At 40.4% G+C, this 24,970-nt stretch overlaps 1 protein-coding gene across 1 annotated transcript in view; it reads right to left on the bottom strand.

Annotated features, from left to right (window-relative positions):
* Nucleotides 1-4,370: 4,370 nt before the first annotated feature.
* Nucleotides 4,371-24,970, bottom strand: part of BPGM (bisphosphoglycerate mutase) — a 32,532-nt gene continuing 11,932 nt past the window's right edge. Inside the window, exons 2-3 of the mRNA XM_067747065.1 lie at nt 23,933-24,594; nt 4,371-6,456 (exon numbers count right to left, since the gene is read on the bottom strand). Coding sequence (XP_067603166.1) covers nt 6,278-6,456; nt 23,933-24,533 — 780 coding nt within the window. The 5' untranslated portion in view covers nt 24,534-24,594 and the 3' untranslated portion in view covers nt 4,371-6,277. The remainder of the gene's footprint in view (nt 6,457-23,932; nt 24,595-24,970) is intronic.

Raw genomic sequence — 24,970 nt, 5'->3', positions numbered from 1 at the left:
AGAAAAAAATAGCTCCTTCAGCTGCAGTTGCTGTCAAATGGCATCTGTTTTTTGCAACTGGAAATGAGGCACTGGCTGTTTGGAGACAAGCTTACGTCACATTCTGGTCTATGCTGACGTTTTTAAGAACTTGGCTTTGCAGAGAATTAAATGAAGCCGTCTTGAAAAGGTAGAGTTTCCTTCATGAAAACAGGATCATTTTCGTGAATGCTGTTTTTAAAGTAAGAATAGACTTCAGGCTTAAGTGGTCAACCACAACATAAATAAAAGGCCAATCTTTAGTGCCAACAGAACCTATTTGACTTCTGCTTTGGGCAATGAGAAGCATTCATTACAGGCTATTGACCCTCAGCAGTCTTAGTAGGAGGAAGCATGGAGCAGCAGTAGAAATCATGGCTGCTTTGAGGTCACATGGATTCAAGCTGGGCGATGACACTGAGCTGAGTGACACAAGGGACACGGGAGGTGGCCACTGCAAGGAGCTAAAATCGAAGGAAATGGAGGCCCAGAGATTAAGTAGAGTTTAGGAGCCAAACGGTGGCATTAAGAAGGGATGCCATCCTAAGGTACTAAAAGATTAAAGTAGAAGGTTTTGTATCAGGAGAAATTCTATTTGTTCAGCTACAAGGTGATGGCAATCATAATCCTATTTTTGACTTGTATTAGCAGAGAAGCTAATTGTCTGATACATAACTGTAGCACTAAACCTAGTAGAAAAAAATGAGTGTACAACTTGTTTCTTGACAATACAAAGAAGTTTTTCCTTTACTAACAAAAACTGAGATTTCAAGAATAAAAAGTATAGAAACCAGGCACCTTTATCCAGTCACTGCATATAGCGAAACATGTTTTAGTGACTGTACTTAATACAAGGTTGTTTTAGTTGCTTCCTTGCCAATTTTTTTTTCTCCTGTCACTTTATTTATTTGGGGGGGGGGTTTATTTTGGAAAATGTCAAACCTACAGAAAAGCTGGAAGAATAGTACATTATTAACTCTTTCCTCATCAATTATAACATTTACTATATTTGCTTTCTGCGTCTCTTTAAATATATAGGAGCAATTGTGTTGGCTCAAACATTTTAATGTGAGCTGCAGACATAATGACACCTCACCCTTAAATTTTTCAGGCCCCCAAAATATCCTTTATAACTTTTAATTAAAATATCGAATTAAGGTTCAAATGTTAAAACCCTAATCCCCGGTGTGATGGTATTTGGAGGTGGGGCCTTTGGGAGGTAAGCAGATTTAGATGAGGTCGTGAGGGTGGATCCTTCATGATGAGAACAGTGTCCTTCTAAGAGGAAGAGGCCAGAGCCCCCTCCCTCTCTACCATGTGAGGACACAGCGAGAAGGCGTCTTTCTGAGCACCAGAAAGAGGGTTCTTATCAGACATTAAATCTGCCAGTGCCTGGATCTTGGACTTCCCAGCCTCCAAAACTGTGAGAAATGTTTGTTATTTAAGCCACCCAGTCTGTGGTGTTTTGTCACAACAGCCTGAACAGACTGAGACAAATGTTCTATAATCCATTCTTGTTATTCTTTTCTTTCATCTAAAACGGCCCCAGATTTGGCAATTGAAGCCAATTTTTGTGTCCCACCAGTCTTTGGGCATTTTTTTCTTTTCTGACTCAAGATGTTCTAAACTCACCTTGTACTTTATCTGCCTCCAACCTGGAATCAACGATTTTCCCAAACATGCCTGGGTCTGTGGAACAGTATTTAGAAAACAAGATCAAGGGAACTACATGTGCTATTACTAGGTTATGGCTTCTAGGCCCTTTCAGAGCACAGAGCCAGAGCTGGGGTTGGGGGGTGGGGGAAAGGTGGGGTGACGTTGCGAAGAAAGAGAGAGGAAAATGCACACACATTCCTACAGGTATCTCCAGCTCAAAACTAGTAGCACGGGGGTCTTCTTTATCTTCCTCCACTTTCTATCTCCCTTCTCCCATTGTGAGTAACCTAATTTACAATGACATCAACAAATTTGCTCAATTTTTTAAATCTATGAGATTCAGAATTACATCCTAAAAACAGTCTCAGGAACATTTTCATCTTTAAACACTTGAATTTAACATCAGCAGTACCATGTCATCCCAAATTATCCCGCAGAAGTCGCACAGAACAGACTAACAGCTCTTTAAATAGCAACAAGAGATAATGCACCTATATATAGGACTCGAATTGGACAACTTAGCAATGGTTGTTTCTTGAGAGGACCAAAGAGGACAAATTTAGAACAGATTACGGTGGCTTCTGCTTTAATTGGTTGAGACTATTTGAGGTTTTCCTTTTCAAAATTTATCCTGTTTGACGTTTGGCATTTGTTTCAAAGCAATCCAGTGGACAGTGTGAGAAGATACACATAATGGTTAATGAGGTGATAGTGGCTGATGGGTGAGTGTTCTTTGTGTTATTTATACTCTCAGCTTTCGGGGATAAATTTTTTTATAATAAAAAGATTTAAAAATATATATTCCTGTCAAATCAGAGTAAGCATAAGCTTAAATGGCTAGCCCCAACTCAAATAAATGGCAAATAAGATGTGGCTCTATTATGTGAAAATAGGAAGTATTGATGACAATCTAGCTTATCTTTAAAAACTTGTCTAAGGAACTTTCATTTTTTTTGGACTTAAGTTCCATGTTTTAAAGGTTAGTCTACATAGCTAGATTATCCTCCAATAAATAAAACTTCACCAATTGTGGAAAAAGATTGACTTAAATTCTGCCTATCATTTTGCCAAATAGCTTTGTCACTAGAGGGAGATTGTATGATTAAAATATTCTTATAGAACGGATGCTTCATATTCCCCTTGGGATCAAAGTCCCCTCACAGACCGATGTGGAAACCATCAGGCTACAGCATAACACGGCATCTGTCACAGCCAGATCTTCTGAGAGGCCAGGCATGATTTAATACAACGAACAGTGTTACGTAAGTGAGCCCCAAACTTGCAAAATCCAACCATGCAGAAGACAAAAACAGGAGAAACGATCAGGGCCTGCAATGTTGAGGCAATCTGAACGTATGAAAGACTTTCCAGGTAAGAGGAAAGCTGAACTTTGAAAAGAGGCTTGCCACTTTATGTAAAAGCATAAAAATAAATTAAAAATGACGCTGGGAAGGATGAATCTTCTGTCTAGTAAAGCTGGTTCCCCTACCTCATTCTGTCATAAACACAAAGGAGCTAGAAAAATAAAAAACTATAACTACATAGTAGGAATGGGGGGAAATGTACATGACCTCTGGCTTCTCTTTCCTGAGACTGTCATCATGAACAGGAGGACTTCTGCTTCTGGCCACCAAGTTGCCCAACTGCTGTCCGATGGGGCAGTTGGGTTAACCAGCTCACACACTGACCAAAAAAAAGCATTTTCACAAAAACTATAGAGCCTGGGCAGGCTTCCCAGGCCAGAAGACAAATAACCACTGCCATTAATGTGCACATGGAGGGACTGCATTTTAATAAAAGTGGTCATGACCCAAGATGAGAAATAGTCTGCAAATCTGGAGCAAAAGAATCTGGTTGAGCTTGGAAATAGCCAGATCATGTTAAGAAATTTGCCTCATACATCTTATCAAGGAAACATACACGACATTATGTACTCTAACCGAGGATGCTTTGTTAATTCAGTGCTCAAATTAGTACTGGATGATGCAAGAACTTCCATTTTCTGAGGCAGAATTTCTGTTCTTTCAGAAAAACAAAGTCTGAGTGTACTGGGATGCACTACTCATCTGAGATATTTAAAAATTAAAACTCTAGGAGTAGCATCTTGTTATGGCTCTTATCTTACCACACTGGACCTGCATGAAACAATCATTACAGCCTGGGCAAAAGAGACATGTCTAACTGGCTTCAGGGCAAGCCCAACCTGGCAGCAGGATGGGCTGCCCTCTCCAAGGACCAAATTTCTGGATAAGCTGTCTATCATTTTTTAAATTTAAAAAAATCCCCATTTTTTTGGTCCCAGCTTGACGTGGTACAGAAGGATGCCAAGATGAGGATGCAGGTTAGGCAGATTTCAAGATACCTACATCAAAAATTCTGGATCCGGGCTTCCCTGGTGGCGCAGTGTTTGAGAGTCTGCCTGCCGATGCTGCCGATGCGGGGGACGTGGGTTCGTGCCCCAGTCCGGGAAGATCCCACATGCCGCGGAGCGGCTGGGCCCATGAGCCATGGCCACTGAGCCTGCGCGTCCAGAGCCCGTGCTCCGCAACGGGAGAGGCCACAACAGTGAGAGGCCCGCGTACCGCAAAAAAAAAAAAAAAAATTCTGGATCCCTTGTAAGCCATGCAAAGAAAACAGATTCACTAGGTGGTCTCAAGGTTGAAGTGCTGGAGTCGTTAAAAATAATTTTACAGCAATTTTTCATAAATATCTCTTCATTTATTTCAGCCAAGATCTCAAAAACCAAATTGTACCAGAAAGTGTCAGCAAAAATTATCCCTCTCTTAGGAAGTCTGTAAGATTCCAAAGTGACTGGGTGTGAGCACAGCTCTGTGTGCAGGAGCACATCATGCTGCCAGGTGTCCACTGGAGGTGGATATCTAGATGCAGGACAAGGGAAGAATCCAACTCTAGGCTCTTAAGCTGTGTTAAGACATGGTCACTTCTTGGGCTGGAAAATTCAGATGCCAATTCCAGAGATGAAGCTGTTCAAAAATGGTCTGAGTTGAAGCTTAGCCATAGGTTTGGAATTCTAGGAAGATCTGGTAGTTGTATTCTTGGCCCTGATCTCTGAATTATAAACAGTGTTATGTGGTTAGGCAACAGAACTGTGAAAAGAAGGACTACGGCAGAAAAGCCAGTAGTTGGTCAGGAACGTCAAGCATCCACGTTCCATGTCCTTATGCATCACAGATGCAGCCAGCTGTGAGCAAACTAGGTTAATTTCTTCTTTTCAGCTGATGCTCTAAGTCTTGATTTAAGGATCAGTAGAGACCAAGCAAGCAGTAGCAAGGGTTTTAGAATTAGTTTCCTTCTAATGACAGTATTACTATAAAATGGATACAAATAAACCAATCCACCAATGGAAAACCATGAAAAACTGGTGATATCTGTAACAGCTTTTATAGTTGTAAATTGTTTACATGACTTTATCACTGAAATATATGTCACTTGCTCTGAAATAAGGCAGTAGCTTAAAGAAATGATCACTTACCTATCTCCAGCATCTAAAAACATCCTATATCATTAAGATTGATAAGCAGTCAATTCTGTCTGTGGCCTACCCTGAATACTACAGACTACGTACCATAATGTTTTGCCCTCCGCAGATAAAGAAAAAATGTACATGACAAGTGCGAATATACCATTTCCCCTGTTCAAGTGAATAAAATTACACCCACTATATTCTACCTTCCCCCGACCTGACCTTCAATTTTTAGAGAATTAGGCATGTCTACGTGTTGAAATAAGTACAACTCTTTGTGTTATAGGAAGATAAGAGCAGAGAATAATTCAGCAGCCTATACTTAATATTTATGAATCACATGGAAATTCTTGGGATGGTACCATTTTCAGTCACAGAACTTATTTTTAAATTAATTTTAAAGACCCCAAAATTAAAGTTTAAAAAACAAAAATAAAACAAAAAGAGAACACGAACAGCTATAGCTGTCTATATGCTGCTAATTCTAGCAGCCAGAGAGGAATTCCACCAAATGTCATGAGGCAAAGGGCCTTGGTGTTTGTTGTTGGCTGTCTTGGAGGAATCCATCCATGACTCTTCCATTTAATGGGCCTCTGGTCTTAACCTATCAAAGCATCCCTCTCCCTAGAGGAAAAGACTAGTAATAAATACTTAAGTATAGTGTGTTATCTAATGCCCTTTATTATCATCCTAGAAAGTCTCAGTAAATATAACTGTGAACTACTTATTGGAGTAAGTAGTGCCTGTCAGTGGTCACTCTATACTGATTTATTGAATGAGGAATACCTTGAACTTGACCTCCACTTGTTGCTCCCCCATCTTGGAAACTTATGACATTGATTAAGCCCCACTGGTGACTAACTTAGTGACTAATTCAAACGGGGCCGGCAGGGGCTAACGCATAAGGCTTATGACATTAGCACTCAGGCATCCTAAAGCCTTTATCTGGGCCAACATAAGTTACCTAGTTACTTATACAAACTCTACCCCACAGCCTAGATCTGGAAAAATCAGGAAAAATCAGCGGGGGAGAAAAAAAAAAAAAGTGAGCTCAGCACCCATAACACACCGCATACCACTCCTTCTGCAGCTATCCCTAGCCAGCACGTGGGAAAGATTTTATTTGTCAGCACGTTTCACTTTTCCTTGATCCTCTACTTTCTTAATGGCTGCTTGGATAGCCTCTTGGTTGCCCAGGAACTGGTGAGGTCCAACGGCATGCAGGTTCTCATCCAGTTCCAGGAGAATGGGGACTCCAGTAGGAAGAGTAATGTTGATAATGTCTTCATCTGAGATACCTGGAGATTAAGACAGGGAGGAGCAAGGCGTTAAAGACAACCCAGGAGGAAGCTGTGTTTACTTAATTAACTACACATTCACTTAGTCCCATATTAACTGCATGTTTGGAACCACACCAGGTACTGTGAGGGATTCCAGCTATAGTTGCTGGAAGCCAAGGGCGTCCCAGAAGTTTTATTTATTTACTTACTTATTTATTTGGTTGTGCCAGGTCTTAGTTGCGGCAGGCGGGCTCCTTAGTTGTGGCATGCGAACTCTTAGTTCCAGCATGTGGGATCTAGTCCCCTGAACAGGGATCAAACCCTGGGCCCCCTGCATTGGGAGCGCAGAGTCTTATACACTGCACCACCAAGGAAGTCCCTCAGAAGTTTTTTTTTTTAAAAAAAAAAGCTAAGACAGAAATTCAAATTACATTAAATCTTGGGACAGTAAATACCTTTTGGGGCAAACTGTTCCTGGTTGTTTCCTATCTAAATCTTAAAGAAATGAAAATTATTCTCTCCATGCTCACATGTGTGTTACTGGTTTTCCGCAGAAATCAATCTTGAAAAATCTGAAAGTGAACTAGGGGGTTTTCCGGTTTTTTTCCTTTTATATGTTGTCCCCAGGCTGGCTAAAATTAACCTCAAAATCTAGTTCAATTGATTAGAAAGTGGCTGGTTTTCCAACACTGAGTGAGCATGGGATGCCCTGGGCTAGACCCAGTCAAGGAGGAACTCTCCCCTAGGTGCTCAGGAAATACAATCAAGAGGAATCAAAAGAAGGTTGATCGACATGCCTTGTAAACAGGTCTCGTTCTCCTGCTGTCCCTTAACAGCCCAACTGCTAGGAGAGAAAGGTATGTGTAATGGACAAATCACCTTCAATTCTTTTTTTATTTTTTAAAAATTTTACTTATTTATTTATTTACTTACTTACTTACTTATTTTCGGCATGCTGCGCGTCCTGCGGGATCTTAGTTCCCTGACCAGGGATGGAACCCACGCCCGAGGCAGTGAAAGCGTGGAGTCCTAACCACTGGACCACCAGGCAATTCCCTCAGTTCTTTTTTAAATAGCCTGAATCAGGGAATTCCCTGGTGGTCCAGGGGTTAGGACTCCGCGCTCTCACTGCCAAGGGCCCAGGTTCGATCCCTGGTCGGGGAGCTAAGATCCCACATGCCGTACAGTGCGCTCCCACAAAATTTTTTTTAATAAATAGATAACCTGAATCATAGGTTGTTCAATTTTGACCAGAAGAGCTGGAGTTGTAGCAAGGATGGTAGCAGCAGTGGTCGTGATAAGGTTTCTATTATTATGAGTGTTTTTAAAAAACAATAAACAGCTAACATGTACTGAGTACATTCCGCATGCCAGGTACTCTTCTAAGCACTTTATGTGTATTAACTTATTTAATCACCGTTGCAATCCTAGGAAGATATGCACCATTATTTTTCCATGTAACAATTTCTGACACACAGAGGTTAAGCAAACAACTCAAGGTCACACAGGCAGTAAATAGCAAAGCCTAGACTGAATCGCAGGTGTATGTAACTAGTGCACAATGTCTTTCAAGTTCCTCTGAGTTCAAAATGGGCAAAGAGAAGAGAGGAGACCTAAAAAGATGGAGTTAAGCCAATTAAAAGGTGACTGAAAGTATTCAAATTATCTACTTTAAAAACACAATTTTATTATATAGACTTCTAAATTCTAACCATATACTTCTGTTCTTTATTAATAGAAAGGACCCAGGGCAGAGCAAGTTCTGAGGGGAGTGCAAGGGTCCATCTTGGAAGGTGAGAATGGCAGAATAAGTTAGTAGCAGTTAGTTATCAATGCACTGTGTCATTTTAACTTTGGTCATAACTATGAGCACCAGTCACAGAATCATAGCGCTGGACCTCAGCCGCTGGGGTGGTTCTTTATTAGAATCTCATTTCTAGGTTCAGAAGAGCTGCCTTATGCACTCTTATGCACAAGCTGTATACTCAAACAGCTATGAAACAATGGAAAGGATCATAACTTGGAAGTCAGGGTCTATTCTAAGTACACATCCCATCTCCTCCTTTGCTAGTCCCCTTCCAAATACTAACAAGTATAATATATAACTTTAGGTAAGTAACCTCTCTGGGCCTCCACTGCCTCTGTCTAATTAAAAAAAGAAACACACACTCTTCTCTACCACTATTACAAACCCTGTGGGGCAGGAGGAATGGACTTACAAGAGAACATACATGAGAAAGTATAGCCCAACAAGTGCTTCTTCTTTCTGTACTACGAATTCTCTTCTAGGTAGAAGATTTAAAGGGTAGGCTACTAAAACACTCCTTTGCCCTGCCAAGCCCCCATCCCCACACTGCAACCCTACACAAGATTACCATCCCAAACTAAAGCTGGCAAGAACAGATAAATTCAGACCAGACAGCCAGCTGTTTAGCTGGGAGATGACTGCCTGGGATTCTAAAAGCCCTCGGACCCTCCCGGGTCAGATCTGTCAGCTGGCTGCATAGTAGCTGCCACCCACATCCCCTGGAGATAGCCAGAGAGGAATGCAACAGCACGTGGTTTAGAGCCAGGTGACCGCTAAGGATATAGAGAAACTGAAATCCTAATACACTGTAAAATTAAGAGTATAAAATCCTGTGGAATCTTTGGATAACAAGTCTGGCAATTCCTCAAACAGGTAAGCACAGAATTACCATGGGACCCTGCAATTTCACTCCTAGGTATATATATATATACCCAAGAGAAATGAAAACACATGTCCACACAAAAACCCATACACGAACCCTCACAGCAGCATTATTCATAATAGAAGATGGAAACAGTCTAAATGTCCATCAACTGATGAGTGGGTAAATTAAATGTGGCAGATCCATGCAATGGAATATTATTTGGCAATAAAAAGGAAAGAAGTGCTGATGCATGCTAAACATTGACAACCCTTGAAAACATTATGCTAAGTGAAAGCAGCCAGTCACAGAGTACATATTGTATGAGTCCATTTCTATGAAATGTCCAGAATAGGCAAATCTATAGTGACATAAATAGATCTGGGGTTGCTTAGGGCCAGAGGGAATGGGAGGACTGGGCAGTAATAGCTAGGTATGGAGTTTCTTTTGAGGGTAATGAAAATGTTCTGAAATTGACTGTGGTGATAGATGGGTAACTCTGTGAATATACAACTCTGTGAAAATACAGCTCTGTGAAAAGCCACTGAACTGAACACTTTAAATGGGTGAACTGTATGTCATGTGAATTATACCTCAAGAAAGCTGTTTAAAAAACTACTAAACAGATCCAGAGAAGTTAAATAAAACTCTTCGAGTCACCAGACTGTTCAGGTAGTAAAATTAGACCTTTTTTTTAAATTCCCAAATTCCAGGACTTCAACTCTGGTCGTCTGACTTGTCTATGGCTGTGTCCACCACAGCATAAGGAGAGAGGAGAATGTTTGTGTTCATGCTCTGCACTTGTGAAGGGCTGGGTGCTAACTGGACACCAGCACCAAGTGTTCTCATGTTTTCAAGACTAGTAAAGGGATCAACAGATTTGTCTGATCCCCTTGAAATACCTAACACACTGGGATCATGATGGGCCAGGTTGAGGGTTTGCAGTCTGTGACCTCAGAAAAAAGTTCTGGGTCTTTGGCAGGGGAAGAGGGGCACACATGGAACTCATCTGACCATGGCCTCAGATCCAACCAGATCTAACAAGCCCTTTCTTTAAGAGCACCACTCTCAAGCTCATGCCTAAGGCTTAGATAAAAACCCACTTTTGTGTGGGACCAAATGGAAGAGCCAACTAACAAAGGCCACGAGAACTATAATGTTTCACTTATAAAGAAAGGAGGGCTCAACAAAAATAGAAATGTTTCCAATAAATAAAGTTGACATTCCACTTTAATGACTACTCAAGCCATTCACACAGCAGACTAATTACTTCCAAATATTTAAAATACTTAGACTGGTTAATAATCAGTCAATGAGACTTAAGCGACTGGCTTTTTAAAATAGCAAATGAGGAAAAACCACAATGAAGCCATTACTCATTACTCAGTTTTGGCATAAGCCACATTCTTTGTCCTAAGAGAGTTAAGCAAGCAGAACTCCTAAGGCTAGAAAAATGCATCTGCATTGGATTAAACCAACCTGAATCGATACTATATTATGTAATATCGTATTACAAATTCATTAACTGGAACATCATTTGAAAGTTAAAACGCATGGCCAGATATCACATCCTCTGATAATGGCTTAGATTGTTTGATACAGCATCCAAGAACGTTCTGAAGGGAAACATCTAATCCTGCATCGACCCATCTCTATCACTGCCCCTTCTCCAACCCCCAACCATTGTCTTTAATTCTTGAATCTTCATGTAGGAGCGTCTGGGAGTTAACTGCTATCCATTTAAATGATTGGGATATTTTAAATAAGAAATAATGAAAATTTGGTGGTAAGTCAAAGGAGTAGCTCAAAGCCAAAATAGGAAGAAATTCAAACAACTTCATTTTCTGCATACAGGACTAACTTCAGAAAGTCAAATCTGTACCTTCGACGACTCCCCTGAGTCACTGTAGCAGGAACAGGAACCACAGACAGTAATTAAGATCACTGCACATATATACAGCACTCCCACTCGCCTTCTGTTAGAAGTGGCTGAGCAAATGCTCACTTCTCCCACCGGGATTATAAGGGACCATGTTTTATACATCCTTGTGTCACCCATGCTCTCAAAACAGTGCCTTATATGCTGCAAGACTTTAGTAAATGTTTGTTCTACTGTAAGGAATTCTATCATGTGTTGCTGCTAGGATCCAGAAATGATTTAGCTTTATGATCCAATATCACAACTATATGTATTATATGAATCTACTTCTTACAAATAAAGGCTATTAGGAATAAAATGTTAACTAGAAACGCTAATGCCTAAAGCCTATATGTGAAAGCACTCTGAGGACTTTCTCGGAGGTACAGGACCAGCTAAGTTTCAGAAGGAAATCAAAAGGGAGATGTATGCTCCTCAAAAGTAAGGACTTTGTATGTCCAATTCTAGGTGCTGTATCCCTGTACCAAGAATAGTACAGTACCTGATTTAATGGACCCTTGGCACATAGCTGAAATGAATGAATCTGAACTCTCTGAGCTTTCAAATTAAATCTAGTCCTTTACTGTTGAAGCTTTGGTTAAAGACTGTGTTTCCTTTATTACCTTACTAAGAAAAAAAGTCAAATTAAATTTGTCTTCTATATATTTTCTTTGGTGTTCTCCAAACTGTGTGCTCAAAATCTTTGAATATCAGGAAACAGGAGGAAAGATGTTCAGGGAGACATCTGTTACAGGACAAGAGGAAACCCCAATTCCATAATGCTTATTTTTGAGGATGACAGAGAGAGAGGAAAACAGCTCCGATCAAATCATTCAGCTGTGAGGTTCCACCCATGCCCCGCTTCCCTTTCCCAATTGAGTTAGTCACAATCCAAACCCCACTGATAGGTGATCTGTGATAAGAGTGCTGTATTCTTCTATTGCCAAAATAAGAGCTGACAGAAGAGATTCTGAATTTCATATATGGCTTACCTATTTTTAATTATAATTCTTTTAGATTTGAATGGTATCCATGTACAACTTAAAGATTGGCTGGGGAACAACTGGAAATGGGTTATTTGAATCATGTAACATGATGACAGTATAACGGCCTCTAATTTAGAATAAGGTAGAGAGAAGAATCCATTCTACATCTAATTTTATAGTTAAGTGGCCTACAACTTTTAAAAATGAAGGTTTCTATAAATCAATTATACTTATAATAAGAGAAAGCTTAGCCACACCACTAGATAAGCATTTGCTTCACAGAAGACAGGCCTGACTGCTACTTCTGAAAATATCCCACTACAGAATACCAAAGGTGACTGACTGGTCAGTCCCCATCCCCACAGCAAGTCCCAGCTGACCTCTCCTCGAGTCTCTAATTTCACCTTGTCACTTCTTTGCCTTGTTACATGTGCAGCTGCACACAGTTCTTCAGGGGTCAAGTCTGTCTTGCATGCCACTCTTACTCCAAACTTGAAACTGCCTAGTCCTTTCTTTTTTTTTGCAGTATGCGGGCCTCTCACTGTTGTGGCCTCTCCCATTGCGGAGCACAGGCTCCAGACGCGCAGGCTCAGGGGCCATGGCTCACGGGCCCAGCCTCTCCGCGGCATGTGGGATCCTCCTGGACCGGGGCACAAACCCGTGTCCCCTGCATTGGCAGGTGGACTCTCAACCACTGCGCCACCAGGGAAGCCCTGCCTAGTCCTTTCTTGAACCCAGACTAAACAATCCACTTCTGCTGGCAAGATGCAGACTACATCCAGTGCTTCAGTTCAGTACCTGGCTTCTCCTTCAATGTGGGCCAGCAGGAAACAAACACGAAGTGACTACGCCAACCGCAGAGGAAGAAACACACACCTGTCTGGAGTGCTAAGGAACAGGGTGTTGTTAGACACTACGCCTGGGTTAGGAGTGTTCGTGGTGGTGCTTGGCAAGAGGTGGGCCCTGCTGTAATCCGGACTTGTTAGGCAATTGTTTATGCTGCCACAAATCAGTAAAGCAGTCCCTTAAGCAGGAATTTTCTCACTATATAATATTTCTTATGTCTGTTTTAAGTCTTCTTTATTCTGAAGGGATTAAGAACTACTATCAAGTTAAAAGTAAAGCATTCCATGGGACTACACCAAACTAAAAAGCTTTGGCACAGACAAGGAAGCTATCAACAAACCAAAAGGCAGCATTCTGGATAGGAGAACATATTTGCAAATGATATATCCGATAAGGGGTTCATATCCAAAATATACAAGGAACTAATATACCTCAACATCAAAAAACCAAACAACCTGATTAGAAAACGTGCAGAGGACCTGAATAGACATTTTCCAAAGAGGAAATACAGATGGCCAACAGACACATAAAAAAGATGCTCAACAGTACTAATCATCAGGGAAATGCAAATTAAAACCACAGTGATATATCACCCCACACCTGTCAGAATGGCTATCATCAAAAAGACAACAAATAACAACTGTTGGCAAGAATGTGCAGAAAAGGGAACCCTGTGCAATGCTGGTAGGATTGTAAATTGGTGTAGCCATTATAGAAAGCAGTATGGAGGTTCTTCAAAAAATTAAAAATAGAACTACCATATTATCTAGCAATTTCACTTCTGGATATTTATCCAAAGAAAACAAAAACACTAATTCAAAAAGATACATGTAATTCCCTGGTGGTCCACTGGTTAGGACTCTGCACTTTCACTGTCAAGGGCCCGGGTTCGGTCCCTGGTCAGGGAACTAAGGTCCCACAAGCCATATGGTTGCGGCCAAGAAAAGAAAAATTTTTTTCAAAAAGATACACACACACCGATGTTCACTGTAGCATTATTTATAATAGCCAAGATATGGAAGCAACCTAAGTGTTCATTGATGAATGGATAAAGAAGATGTGGTGCATATATACAATATTACTCAGCCATTAAAAAAAAGAAAGCTTGCCATTTGTGACAACATGGATGGACCTAGAGGGCATTATGCTAAGTGAAATCAGAGAAAGGCAAATACCGTATGATCTCACTTATATGTGGAATCTAAAAAACAAAACAAACAAAATAAAATGCAAACAGTCAACAATTGCTCAAATGAAATTTAAAAAGCATGACTTAGCTACATTAAATAGCAGAGTAAAACAAAGTATTGAACAAAGTCAAAATATTGAACCATAGCTTTCCAGTGAGTTCAGAGACTTGTTCTAGTTCCTACAAGAAACAAGATACATATGCAAAATGCCTAGAACTGCATTTAGCACACAGTGTGCACTCAAAAAAGGGCCACCTGGTATAGCTATACTAGGAAGTGTCATTCACAGACCACAATGTTAAGGTAAAAGCAATAATAATGTAAGACTCAATTAGTTGCATGAAACTACCTTTTTATGGTTTACTTGCCAAAGATACTCTTGACTCAGCTTCTCACAACGTACTATTCCGAACAGAATAGATCAACAGAAGGGCTACTTTTTAGAAAAAATTTAAAACAAAACAGCCCAGGCGGTAATTGTGTGTGGAGACTCAGTGAACTGGGTTTAGGCAGAGTTCATGACTCCAAATACTTATCGTGATCATGGCTAAGCCATCTGAGGTCTGTCTGGGTTTCATTTTCCTTCAACAGCATCTGTCTTCTTTCCCACAAATGGAAGAAGTGTCAGGCAGGACTTGACTGACTATAGGGTAAAATCATAGCACCAAATATTTGAGAAACAAAATAACATCTAAGGAACTAACAACACCCTCCACTGCTGAGGTACATACAATCTAGAGTAAATTAGTAACACTAGTATACTCTTAGTCAAAGATCTTAAGGCACTTGGAGACTTCAGGGTAGACCAATTTCTTAATTAGCTATGTGACTGGGTCATCATTCTTCCTTCAAAGTTACAATAAAGTATTTTTATGATAGGACAGTATGCTGTCATTGATTCTATCAGTTACCACACTCCTCCCTAGCAGAAGGTAAGATGCTTGAAGTCTATCAAGCATTTTAAGGACAATATGGGGAAAAATTCCCACTTCCTTGAAAGATCCTGTTTATATGGGAGAATCTTACATAAACATATCTAGAAAACATGACTAGGAATCAGATCAGTCTACAACGACATGCATTTTTACTTTTGTAATCAATGCAAAGAATTTAGCAACTTTCATATTTATAGGGAATATGCAATCTGGTCACACCCATTTCAAAGATTCATTCTTAATACAGATGAAAGCTAACTTTCTTATAACGTGACCATATAATCCTCCAAGCTGGGCACTTTTGAAAGTGAAAGGAGATGCTGTTAATAATTGCAACGGATAACAGGTATTAACCAGAAAATAGGGGGGTGTGTAGTCATATAAATTCACTATAAAAATAAATTGACAATTAAAATGTTACATTTTATGACATTTTTTAACACCATAAACACATACACACAAATAAATTAGCCAGTAATCTTTCCTATAAAACAAAAATCTATATTTTCCCCTTAAAGTAAGGGAGATTCACTTAATATTTGGAGTCTTGGAAAGTCAGTATCCAAATTCAATAGGATGTTTTCTTTTAGGTTAAGAATTTGTCAAGTACCACAGGAAGCCTTCATACATGAACTCTTGAAAGTTAGACATGCGAGCAGAAGCAAGAAGAACTAAAATCCTGCAGCCTGTGGAACAAAAACCACATTCACAGAGAGATAAACAAGATGAAAAGGCAGAGGGCTATATTCCAGATGAAGGAACAATATAAAACCCCAGAGAAACAACTAAATGAAATGGAGATAGGCAATCTTCCAGAAAAAGAATTCAGAATAACGATAGTGAAGATGATCCAGGACCTTGGAAAAAGAATGGAGGCAAAGATCGAGAAGATGCAAGGAATGTTTAACAAAGATCTAGAAGAATTAAAGAACAAACAGAGATGAACAATACAATAACTGAAATGAAAAAACACTAGAAGGAATCAATAGTAGAATAACTGAGGCAGAAGAATGGATAAGTGACCTGGAAGACAGAACAGTGGAATTCACTGCTGCGGAACAGACTAAAGAAAAAAGAATGAAAAGAAATGAAGACAGCCTAAGAGACCTCTGGGACAACATTAAATGCAACAACATTCGCATTATAGGGGTCCCAGAAGGAGAAGAGAGAGAGAAAGGACCCAAGAAAATATTTGAAGAGATTATACTAGAAAAATTCCCTAACATGGGAAAGGAAATAGCAACCTAAGTCGAGGAAGCGCAGCGAGTCCCATACAGGATAAACCCAAGGAGAAACACGCCGAGACACATAGTAATCGAATTGGCAAAAATTAAAGACAAAGAAAAATTACTGAAAGCAGCAAGGGAAAAACAACAAATAACATACAACGGAACTCCCATAAGGTTAACAGCTGATTTCTCAGCAGAAACTCTACAAGCCGGAAGGGAGTGGCATGATACACTTAAAGTGATGAAAGGGACGAACCTACAACCAAGATTATTCTACCAGCAAGGATCTCATTCAGATTCGATGGAGAAATCAAAAGCTTTACAGACAAGCAAAGCTAAGAGAATTCGGCACCACCAAACCAGCTCTACAACGAATGCTAAAGGAACTTCTCTAAGTGGGAAACACAACAGAAGAAAAGGACCTACAAAAACAAACCCAAAACAATTAAGAAAATGGTCATAGGAACATACATATCGATGATTACCTTAAATATGAAGGGATTAAATCCTCCAACCAAAAGACACAGGCTTGCTGAATGGATGCAAAAACAAGACCCATATATATGCTGTCTACAAGAGACCCACTTCAGACCTAGGGACACACACAGACTGAAAGTGAGGGGATGGAAAAAAATATTCCATGCAAAAGGAAATCAAAAGAAAGCTGGAGGGCTTCCCTGGTGGCGTAGTGGTTGAGAGTCCGCCTGCCGATGCAGGGGACACGGCTTCGTGCCCCGGTCCGGGAAGATCCCACATGCCGCGGAGCGGCTGGGCCCATGAGCCATGGCCACTGAGCCTGCGCGTCCGGAGCCTGTGCTCCGCAACGGGAGAAGCCAGAACAGTGAGAGGCCCGCGTACTGCAAAAAAGCAAAACAACAACAACAACAACAACAAGAACAACAACAACAAAAAGAACGCTGGAGTAGCAATACTCATATCAGATAAAATAGATTTTAAAATAAAGAATGTTACAAGAGACAAGGAAGGACACTACATAATGATCAAGGGATCAATCCAAGAAGAGATAACAATTATAAATATATATGCACCCAACATAGGTGCACCTCAATACATAAGGCAACTGCTAACAGCTGTAAAAGAGGAAATTGACAGTAACACAATAATAGTGGGGGACTTTAACACCTCACTTACACCAAGGGACAGATCATCCAAACAGAAAATAAATAAGGAAACAGAAGCTTTAAATGACACAATAGACCAGATATATTTAACTGATATTTATAGGACATTCCATCCAAAAACAGCAGATTACACTTTCTTCTCAAGTGTGCACGGAACATTCTCCAGGATAGATCACATCTTGGGTCACAAATCAAGCCTCAGTAAATTTAAGAAAATTGAAATCATATCAAGCATCTTTTCTGACCACAATGCTATGAGATTAGAAATCAATTACAGGGAAAAAAACGTAAAATACACAAACACATGGAGGCTAAACAATACATTACTAAGTAACCAAGAGATCACTGAAATCAAAGAGGAAATCAAAAAATACCTAGAGACAAATGACAATGAAAACACGACGATCCAAAACCTATGGGATGTAGCAAAAGCAGTTCTAAGAAGGAAGTTTACAGCTATACAAGCCTACCTCAAGAAACAAGAAATATCTCAAATAAATGTACGACCGGACACTAGAAAACTCTTAGAAGAAAATATAGGAAGAACACTCTTTGACATAAATCACAGCAAGATCTTTTTTGATCCACCTCCTAGAGTAACGGAAATAAAAACAAAAATAAACAAATGGGACCTAATGAAACTTAAAAGCTTTTGTACAGCAAAGGAAACCATAAACAAGACGAAAAGACAACCCTCAGAATGGGAGAATATATTTGCAAATGAATCATCGGACTAAGGATTAATCTCCAAAATATATAAACAGCTCATGCAGCTCAATATTAAAAAAACAAACAACCCAATCCAAAAATGGGCAGAAGACCTAAACAGACATTTCTCCAAAGAAGACATACAGATGGCCAAGAAACACATGAAAAGCTGCTCAACATCACTAAGTATTAGAGAAATGCAAATCAAAACTACAATGAGGTATCATCTCACACCAGTTAGAATGGGCATCATCAGAAAATCTACAAACAACAAATGCTGGAGAGAGTGTGGAGAAAAGGGAACCCTCTTGCACTGTTGGTGGGAATGTAAATTGATACAGCCACTATGGAGAACAGTATGGCAGTTCCTTAAAGAACTAAAAATAGAATTACCATATGACCCAGCAATCCACCTACTGGGCTTATACCCAGAGAAAACCATAATTCAAAAAGACACATTCACCCCAATGTTCATTGCAGCACTGTTTACAATAGCCAAGTCATGGAAGCAACTTAAATGCCCATCGACAGACAAATGGATAAAGAGGATGTGGTACATATATACAATGGAATATTACTCAGCCATAAAAAGGAACGAAACTGGGTCATTTGTAGAGACGTGGATGGATCTAGAGAGTGTCATACAGAGTGAAGTAAGTCAGAAAGAGAAAAACAAATATCGTATATTAACGCATATAGGTGGAACCCAGAAAAATGGTACAGATGAACCGGTTTGCAGGGCAGAAATAGAGACACAGATGTAGAGAACAAACGTATGGACACCAAGGGGGGAAAGCGGTGGTGGTGGTGGTGGTGGTAGTCAGCTGAATTGGGAGATTGGGATTGACATGTATACACTAATGTGTATACAATTGATGACTAATAAGAAAAATAAATAAATAAAAAATAAACATTAAAAAAAGTTAGACATGCAAGAAAAGAGGACAGATGCTAGTATTCTTATTCCAGTGAGCATATACATCTACAATAAATTTTAAAAGGGCTGAAATCTCACTAAATTAACAGAAATGATGGGAGAAATAACATACACTATTTCTTCTGATCTTTGGGAAAGTGACTTATGCTTAATTCTTAGAGCTGTGACATAGAATAGTTGGATCTAATTTTTCAGTACACACTGCAAGAGAATTCTATTAGTGGAGATTGGCCTTTAGAGGACCCCTAAAACAAAAGATGACAACTAATGTATGATGTGATCCTAAAATCTAGTCCAGTCTATTTCAGGCACATGCAGTAATTCTTCCATGTGAGGCATGGAAGTTAGTACAGGGAATCTTAGCAACATCAAAGAATTTGATGAATCTTAACAACAGTACCACCAGGGGGTACTATAGGCCAAAAGGGAACAAAGTTGTTCTCCTCCCCAGGATGGCTGAGCTGAGACTACAAACTACTCTTATGTCTTCCTATGGACAAACCGCAATCCTCACTCCACTTCATTTGCTTCCCCAGCTATTCGCTTGTGCCTAGTGGTATATTCTGACTTTTCTGCCAGTTTTTTTCCCTGAATGTCTGCCATCCTCCCTGGCCACCAGCCCTACCATTTCTATTCCCTGTCTCCCTCCCATTCACCTCCCTTCTCCTCTCCTTCAGGCATCTGCCAGCCTCACACCTTTCTCTACACATACTTCCTACTCTTGGTACAATTTACCTCTTCCAGCATAAACACCACTGCTTTAAATCAATTATCCCCCAAGTAAAAACATTTTCTAGGGGCTTCCGTGGTGGCGCAGTGGTTGAGAGTCCACCTGCCAATGCAGGGGACACGGGTTCGTGCCCTGGTCCGGGAGGATCCCACATGCCACGGAGTGGCTGGGCCCGTGAGCCATGGCCACTGAGCCTGCACGTCCAGAGCCTGTGCTCCACAATGGGAGAGGCCACAACAGTGAGAGGCCCGCGTACTGCGTAGCCTATTTATAGTGATAGGGATAGGAGTTATAATTTAAGGTCACTTCTATTTCATTAATCTCTGAAAGTTAATTTAGTTCTGTACATCCAAATTAAAAAAAAAAAAAGACCTTCAGAAGAAAAGTTAAATGAAGCCTGAGGATAAATGCTTGCTTATTTCTCAGTAATCCCTGTAAACACATTTCTGGTCAAAGCTGTGTTTTAATTCTTTTCTTTATTCTATACTCCACATCCATGCATATCTCCTTTGTTATCTGTCACTTCCACGTATTTGCCCTAAACTATTGCTTTCTAGGCCAATGTCAAATCCTTTCATCTTTAAATCTCATTGGTTAAATTGTTTTGCAGCTTTAATGAGATAATTCACATACCATACAATTCACCCACTTAACGTATACAATGGCTTTTAGCATGTTCAGAGTTGTACAACCATCGCCACAGTCAACTTTAGAACATTTTCGCCACCCCAGTAAGAAACCCTGCACATATTAGCAGTCACTCTTCAATCCACCCTCTTCCCCTCCACACCAGTCCTAGGAAACAAATCATCTATTTTCTGTCTATATAGATTTGCCTATTCTGGAGATTTTATACAAATATAATCCTACAATACGTGATCCTTTGTGACTGGCTTCTTTCTTTCTTTCTTTCTTTTTTTTAAACACGGCAGACTTTTCTTTTCTTTTCTTTTTTTAATAAATTAATTTACTTATTTATTTATTTTTGGCTGCGTTGCGTCCTCTTTGCTGTGCACAGGGCTTCCTCTAGTCGCGGCGAGCGGGGGCTACTCTTTGTTACGGTGTGCGGGCTTCTCATTGTGGTGGTTTCTCTTGTTATGGAGCACGGGCTCTGGGCATGCGGGCTTCAACAGTTGTGGCTCACGGGCTCAGTAGTTGTGGCTCGCGGGCTCTAGAGCACAGGCTCAGCAGTTGTGGCACACGGGCTTAGGTGCTCCACAGCATGTGGGATCTTCCTGGACCAGGGATCGAACCTGTGTCCCCTGCACTGGCAGGCAGATTCTTAACCACTGTGCCACCAGTGAAGTCCTGGCTTCTTTCATGTAATCATGATTTCAAGATTCATCCATGTTATAGCACGTGTCAGTACTTCATTTTTTTTTAATGCAGAATAATATTTAATTGTATGGACATACTGCATTTAACTTATCTAATCACTTGTTGATGGGCATTTGGGTTGCTTCCACACTGTGGCTGTGGCTGTTATGAGTAATACTGCTTTGAAGGTTTGTGTACAAGTTTTTGTGTGGACATATGTTTTCACTTCTCTTAGGTATTGTTATGAGTTGAACTGCATTCCCCCCAAAAAGATATGCTGAAGTTAACCTCCAGTACCCCAGAACGTGACCTTTCTTGGAACCAGGTCTTTAGAGAGGTAATCAAGTTAAAATGAGGTCCTTGAGGTAGGCCCTAGTCCAATATTATTGGTGTCCTTATAAATAGGAAAATTTGGACAAGAAGAAGAGACACACAGGGAGAACACCAAGTGAAGATGGAGGGTTGCACTGATGCATCTACAAACCAAGAAACGTTACAGATTTCTGGACTTCCCTCGCAGTCCAGTGGTTAAGCACGGTCCAGTGGTTCTACTGCAGGGGGCACAGGTTCAATCACCAGTCAGGGAATTAAGATCCCACATGCTGCACAGCGTGGCCATAAAAAAAAAAAAAAAAAAAAGATTTCTAGCAAACACCAGAAACTACAAGAGGCAAGAAAGGATTCTCTCCTAGTGTCATTAGAGAGAGCAGGACCCTGCCAATACTTTGATTTAGGACTTCCAGCTCCCAGAACTGTGAGACAATTATCTGTTTTTCTAAGCCACCCAGTTTTGGGTACTTTGTTACAGTAGCACTAGGAAATGAATACAGGTATGTACCTAGGAGTGGACCTGCTGGATCATATGGTACCTCTATGTGTCACCGCCAAGGAACTGCCAGATTGTTTTCCCAAGCAGCTATACCATTTGATTGTTTTTCAATAAACTATTAATGGTTTCAAAACCTCCCTCAAATATAGACAGTCAGCTTTTCTATGTGTTACCTTGCCCTCGACAGGTAGTTTTCCCTGCATCCCTACAATGGTGGCAGTCTTCTTCACCACCATTTGTTAAACCTTCCTATTTCTTTCAAAAATAACAGTAACAAGTGGTTAAGTTACCAACACACTAATGGAAGGGGGTATCTAGAATACGCTATGGTCAGGGCTGCAGAATAATCTTAGTGCTCTAAACCTGAAGATGGGTAAATGGTACTAACCAGCAGGAAACTGTCTTTAAAAGGAGGATTTCCTAGCTGAGATGGGGAAGAAAAGAGGATCCTGAAGGAGATGATGGCCTTTTCTTAAGGGAAGGGAATCTGGCCACAAAGAGATCTAAGTCCCATCTCTGGAAAAAAGGAATTGGCATGGAGACAGAGAATACATCTTCTGGCAGAAACTTTGAAATTCTGAATTTCAGTTTGTTGTTGTCCTAAGAGGAGCTTCAACTCTTCTTCAAACAATAAAGTACTATAATAAATCCAGTAATGATGAAGTTATATATAGATATTTAATCAAATACATGACTATTCTGAACAAGGAAGAATAATACCATTTATATAGTTGAGTAAATAAGATATATACCCATACACAAACAGATCAAGTGCCATGTCTGGCCAATGATGTTTTAAATAGCCGATAAAGCCTGTAGATTTTAGATCTCTGCACAATGAATGGAGGTCAGGTATATGAGTAATGACTTGGCTCTTGGCCATGTTATAAAAACTAGGGGGAAAAAAACACATGCTAAAAGGTTTACATTAAAATCTTATAAAGATCAGTTCATTTTGTTAACAATAGCCTATTTTCACTTATTTCATGTACAAGGTCAACTTTTTCATTTTTCACAGCCTCATATAGAAAAGTAAAGCAGAATGAAAAGGGAATGTTGGAGAAATGCATTCTAATGCCAGTGGGCTGACTGCTGACAGTGACGATAGACAGGAAAACACCAGACAGAGCAGATCACTCAAAACGCACAACCGTCCGGGATTATTTAGTGAAGGGAGGGAGGGGAGGGAGAAACCCCCTGAAGGTGTCACTGTGCAATCACTGGTGCCCAAAACTGGTGAGCTCAAGTCCTCAGAGGAGTTCATTTAGTTCATGTTACTTAAGAGGAAGGTAACAACACAGTACTTTCTAGAACATAACATCAAGGAGTTAAAATAAAATTAAGGCTACTAATTATCTCCAATAAGCCATCTTTTTATTTTCCTTCTCCTGAACTTTCTCCCAGTCGATGACTAAGCCTGGTCTGGAACAAAGAGAAGACTGGAACAAAACAATTATTCAGGAAACCTAGGTCTGAAAACACAGCAATGATTGTTTAAAGTTGGAAGAACGGGAGCAAAACTGAAGTCTATATGATTTTACTTAATTTGAAAGACTCAAAAGGAAAAAAAACTTAACCTTGCATACCATTTCTACAAAAATTTCTTCCCTCCCTAGCCTCCTCTTACCTTGTTACAACAAAAGCCACAGAATCTTTTAGATCAGTGGTTCTCAAGCACTTGGAGAAGCCCAAGCATCATTATCAGCACCACCTGAAAATTCCTTAGAAACGCAAATTACTGGGCCACACCCCAGGCCTACAGACTGAGAAACTCCAAGGGTGCGGCCAGAAACCAGTGGTGGTCCCAGCGCTCCCTCCCACCAGGTGATTCTGATGCTTGCTGACGTTAGAGAATCACTGCTTCAGATAACACGAATGTAAAAGGCCCAGGATTTTTGACTGATAGAACAAAAGGATCCTGAAAAGACTGAAAGGACAAAAGGTAATAGGGAAGGAAAGTCTATTACGTAAACTGTGCATTATTAGCTTAGAAACCAGTTCCTTTCTAGATTAAGGCCCAGTAGCAACCTTCAGTAAGTAGTAGCATAAAGATGGTACCTTCCAGATGTTTCAGGAGTGCCCGGCTGCTATTTCCATGAGCAGATATCAGAATGGTTTTACCACTTAATACTTCAGGAGCAATCCTTTCATTCCAATAAGGAAGGAGTCTCTCCAGAACATCCTTTAAGCTCTCGGATCGTGGCAGCTGATCCAAAGGAGTGTCGCACACTTTATATCTCCGGTCGTTGTAGATTTCGTGGTAGTAAGGATGGGACTCCTCTATGGGCGGTGGGGTCACACTGTAGCTCCTTCTCCACAGCCTCACTTGTTCCTCGCCGTGATTCAAAGCCATTTGCTCCCTGTTGAGACCGATCAAGGCTCCATAGTGACGCTCATTGAGACGCCAGGAGCTTTCCACGGGAACCCACTCCTGCCCCAGCTCTTCCAGGATCAGCCAGGCTGTGTGGATGGACCGGTTCAGGACGGATGTGAACACAAGATCAAACTCAAAGTTTAGCGCTTTGAGTTGCTTCCCACAGTTCCGAGCTTCTTCCATTCCTTCACTGTTAAGTTTCTGATCCACCCAGCTACAAAAACGGTTCTCTTTATTCCAAGCACCCTCTCCATGTCTTAACATAATCAGTTTGTACTTGGACATACTGATGGCTGAGCTTCTCTAGTGCTTTCCAATGGGCCAGTGTTCAGTGACAGCAATACATCTAGAAAGAGAAGAAACAAAAAGTATAAGTTATATTCTTCATTCAACTAACTACCTGGGGGTGGAAGCACAACTTTTCAACAGCCAGTTTCTAAAACACACTGGAATGATTCCTTGAACAGTTTTGACATCAGACATCCGGCAACTCATACATACTGTGGCACATACAGGCAGAGTCTACAGATAATTACAGGGAACCTAGTTAGTTGACAAATTTTCTGATGGCTGGGTAGTAAGTTAATTGTATGACATAAAACAACAGAACACTTCATTCTATTGGCATGCTACATTTCCACCAGATAAAAAGGCAGTTTCTGCTTACAGAAGACAGGATTTAATAGAATGAGTTTTAGGTGTCTAAAAGGATGACTCGTAGT

Source organism: Pseudorca crassidens, chromosome 8, assembly GCF_039906515.1.
Source record: "Pseudorca crassidens isolate mPseCra1 chromosome 8, mPseCra1.hap1, whole genome shotgun sequence".
NCBI classification, from domain to species: Eukaryota; Metazoa; Chordata; class Mammalia; order Artiodactyla; family Delphinidae; genus Pseudorca; species Pseudorca crassidens.
The sequence above is the reverse complement of the archived record's forward strand: the minus strand, read 5'-3'. Positions and strand labels throughout refer to the sequence as shown.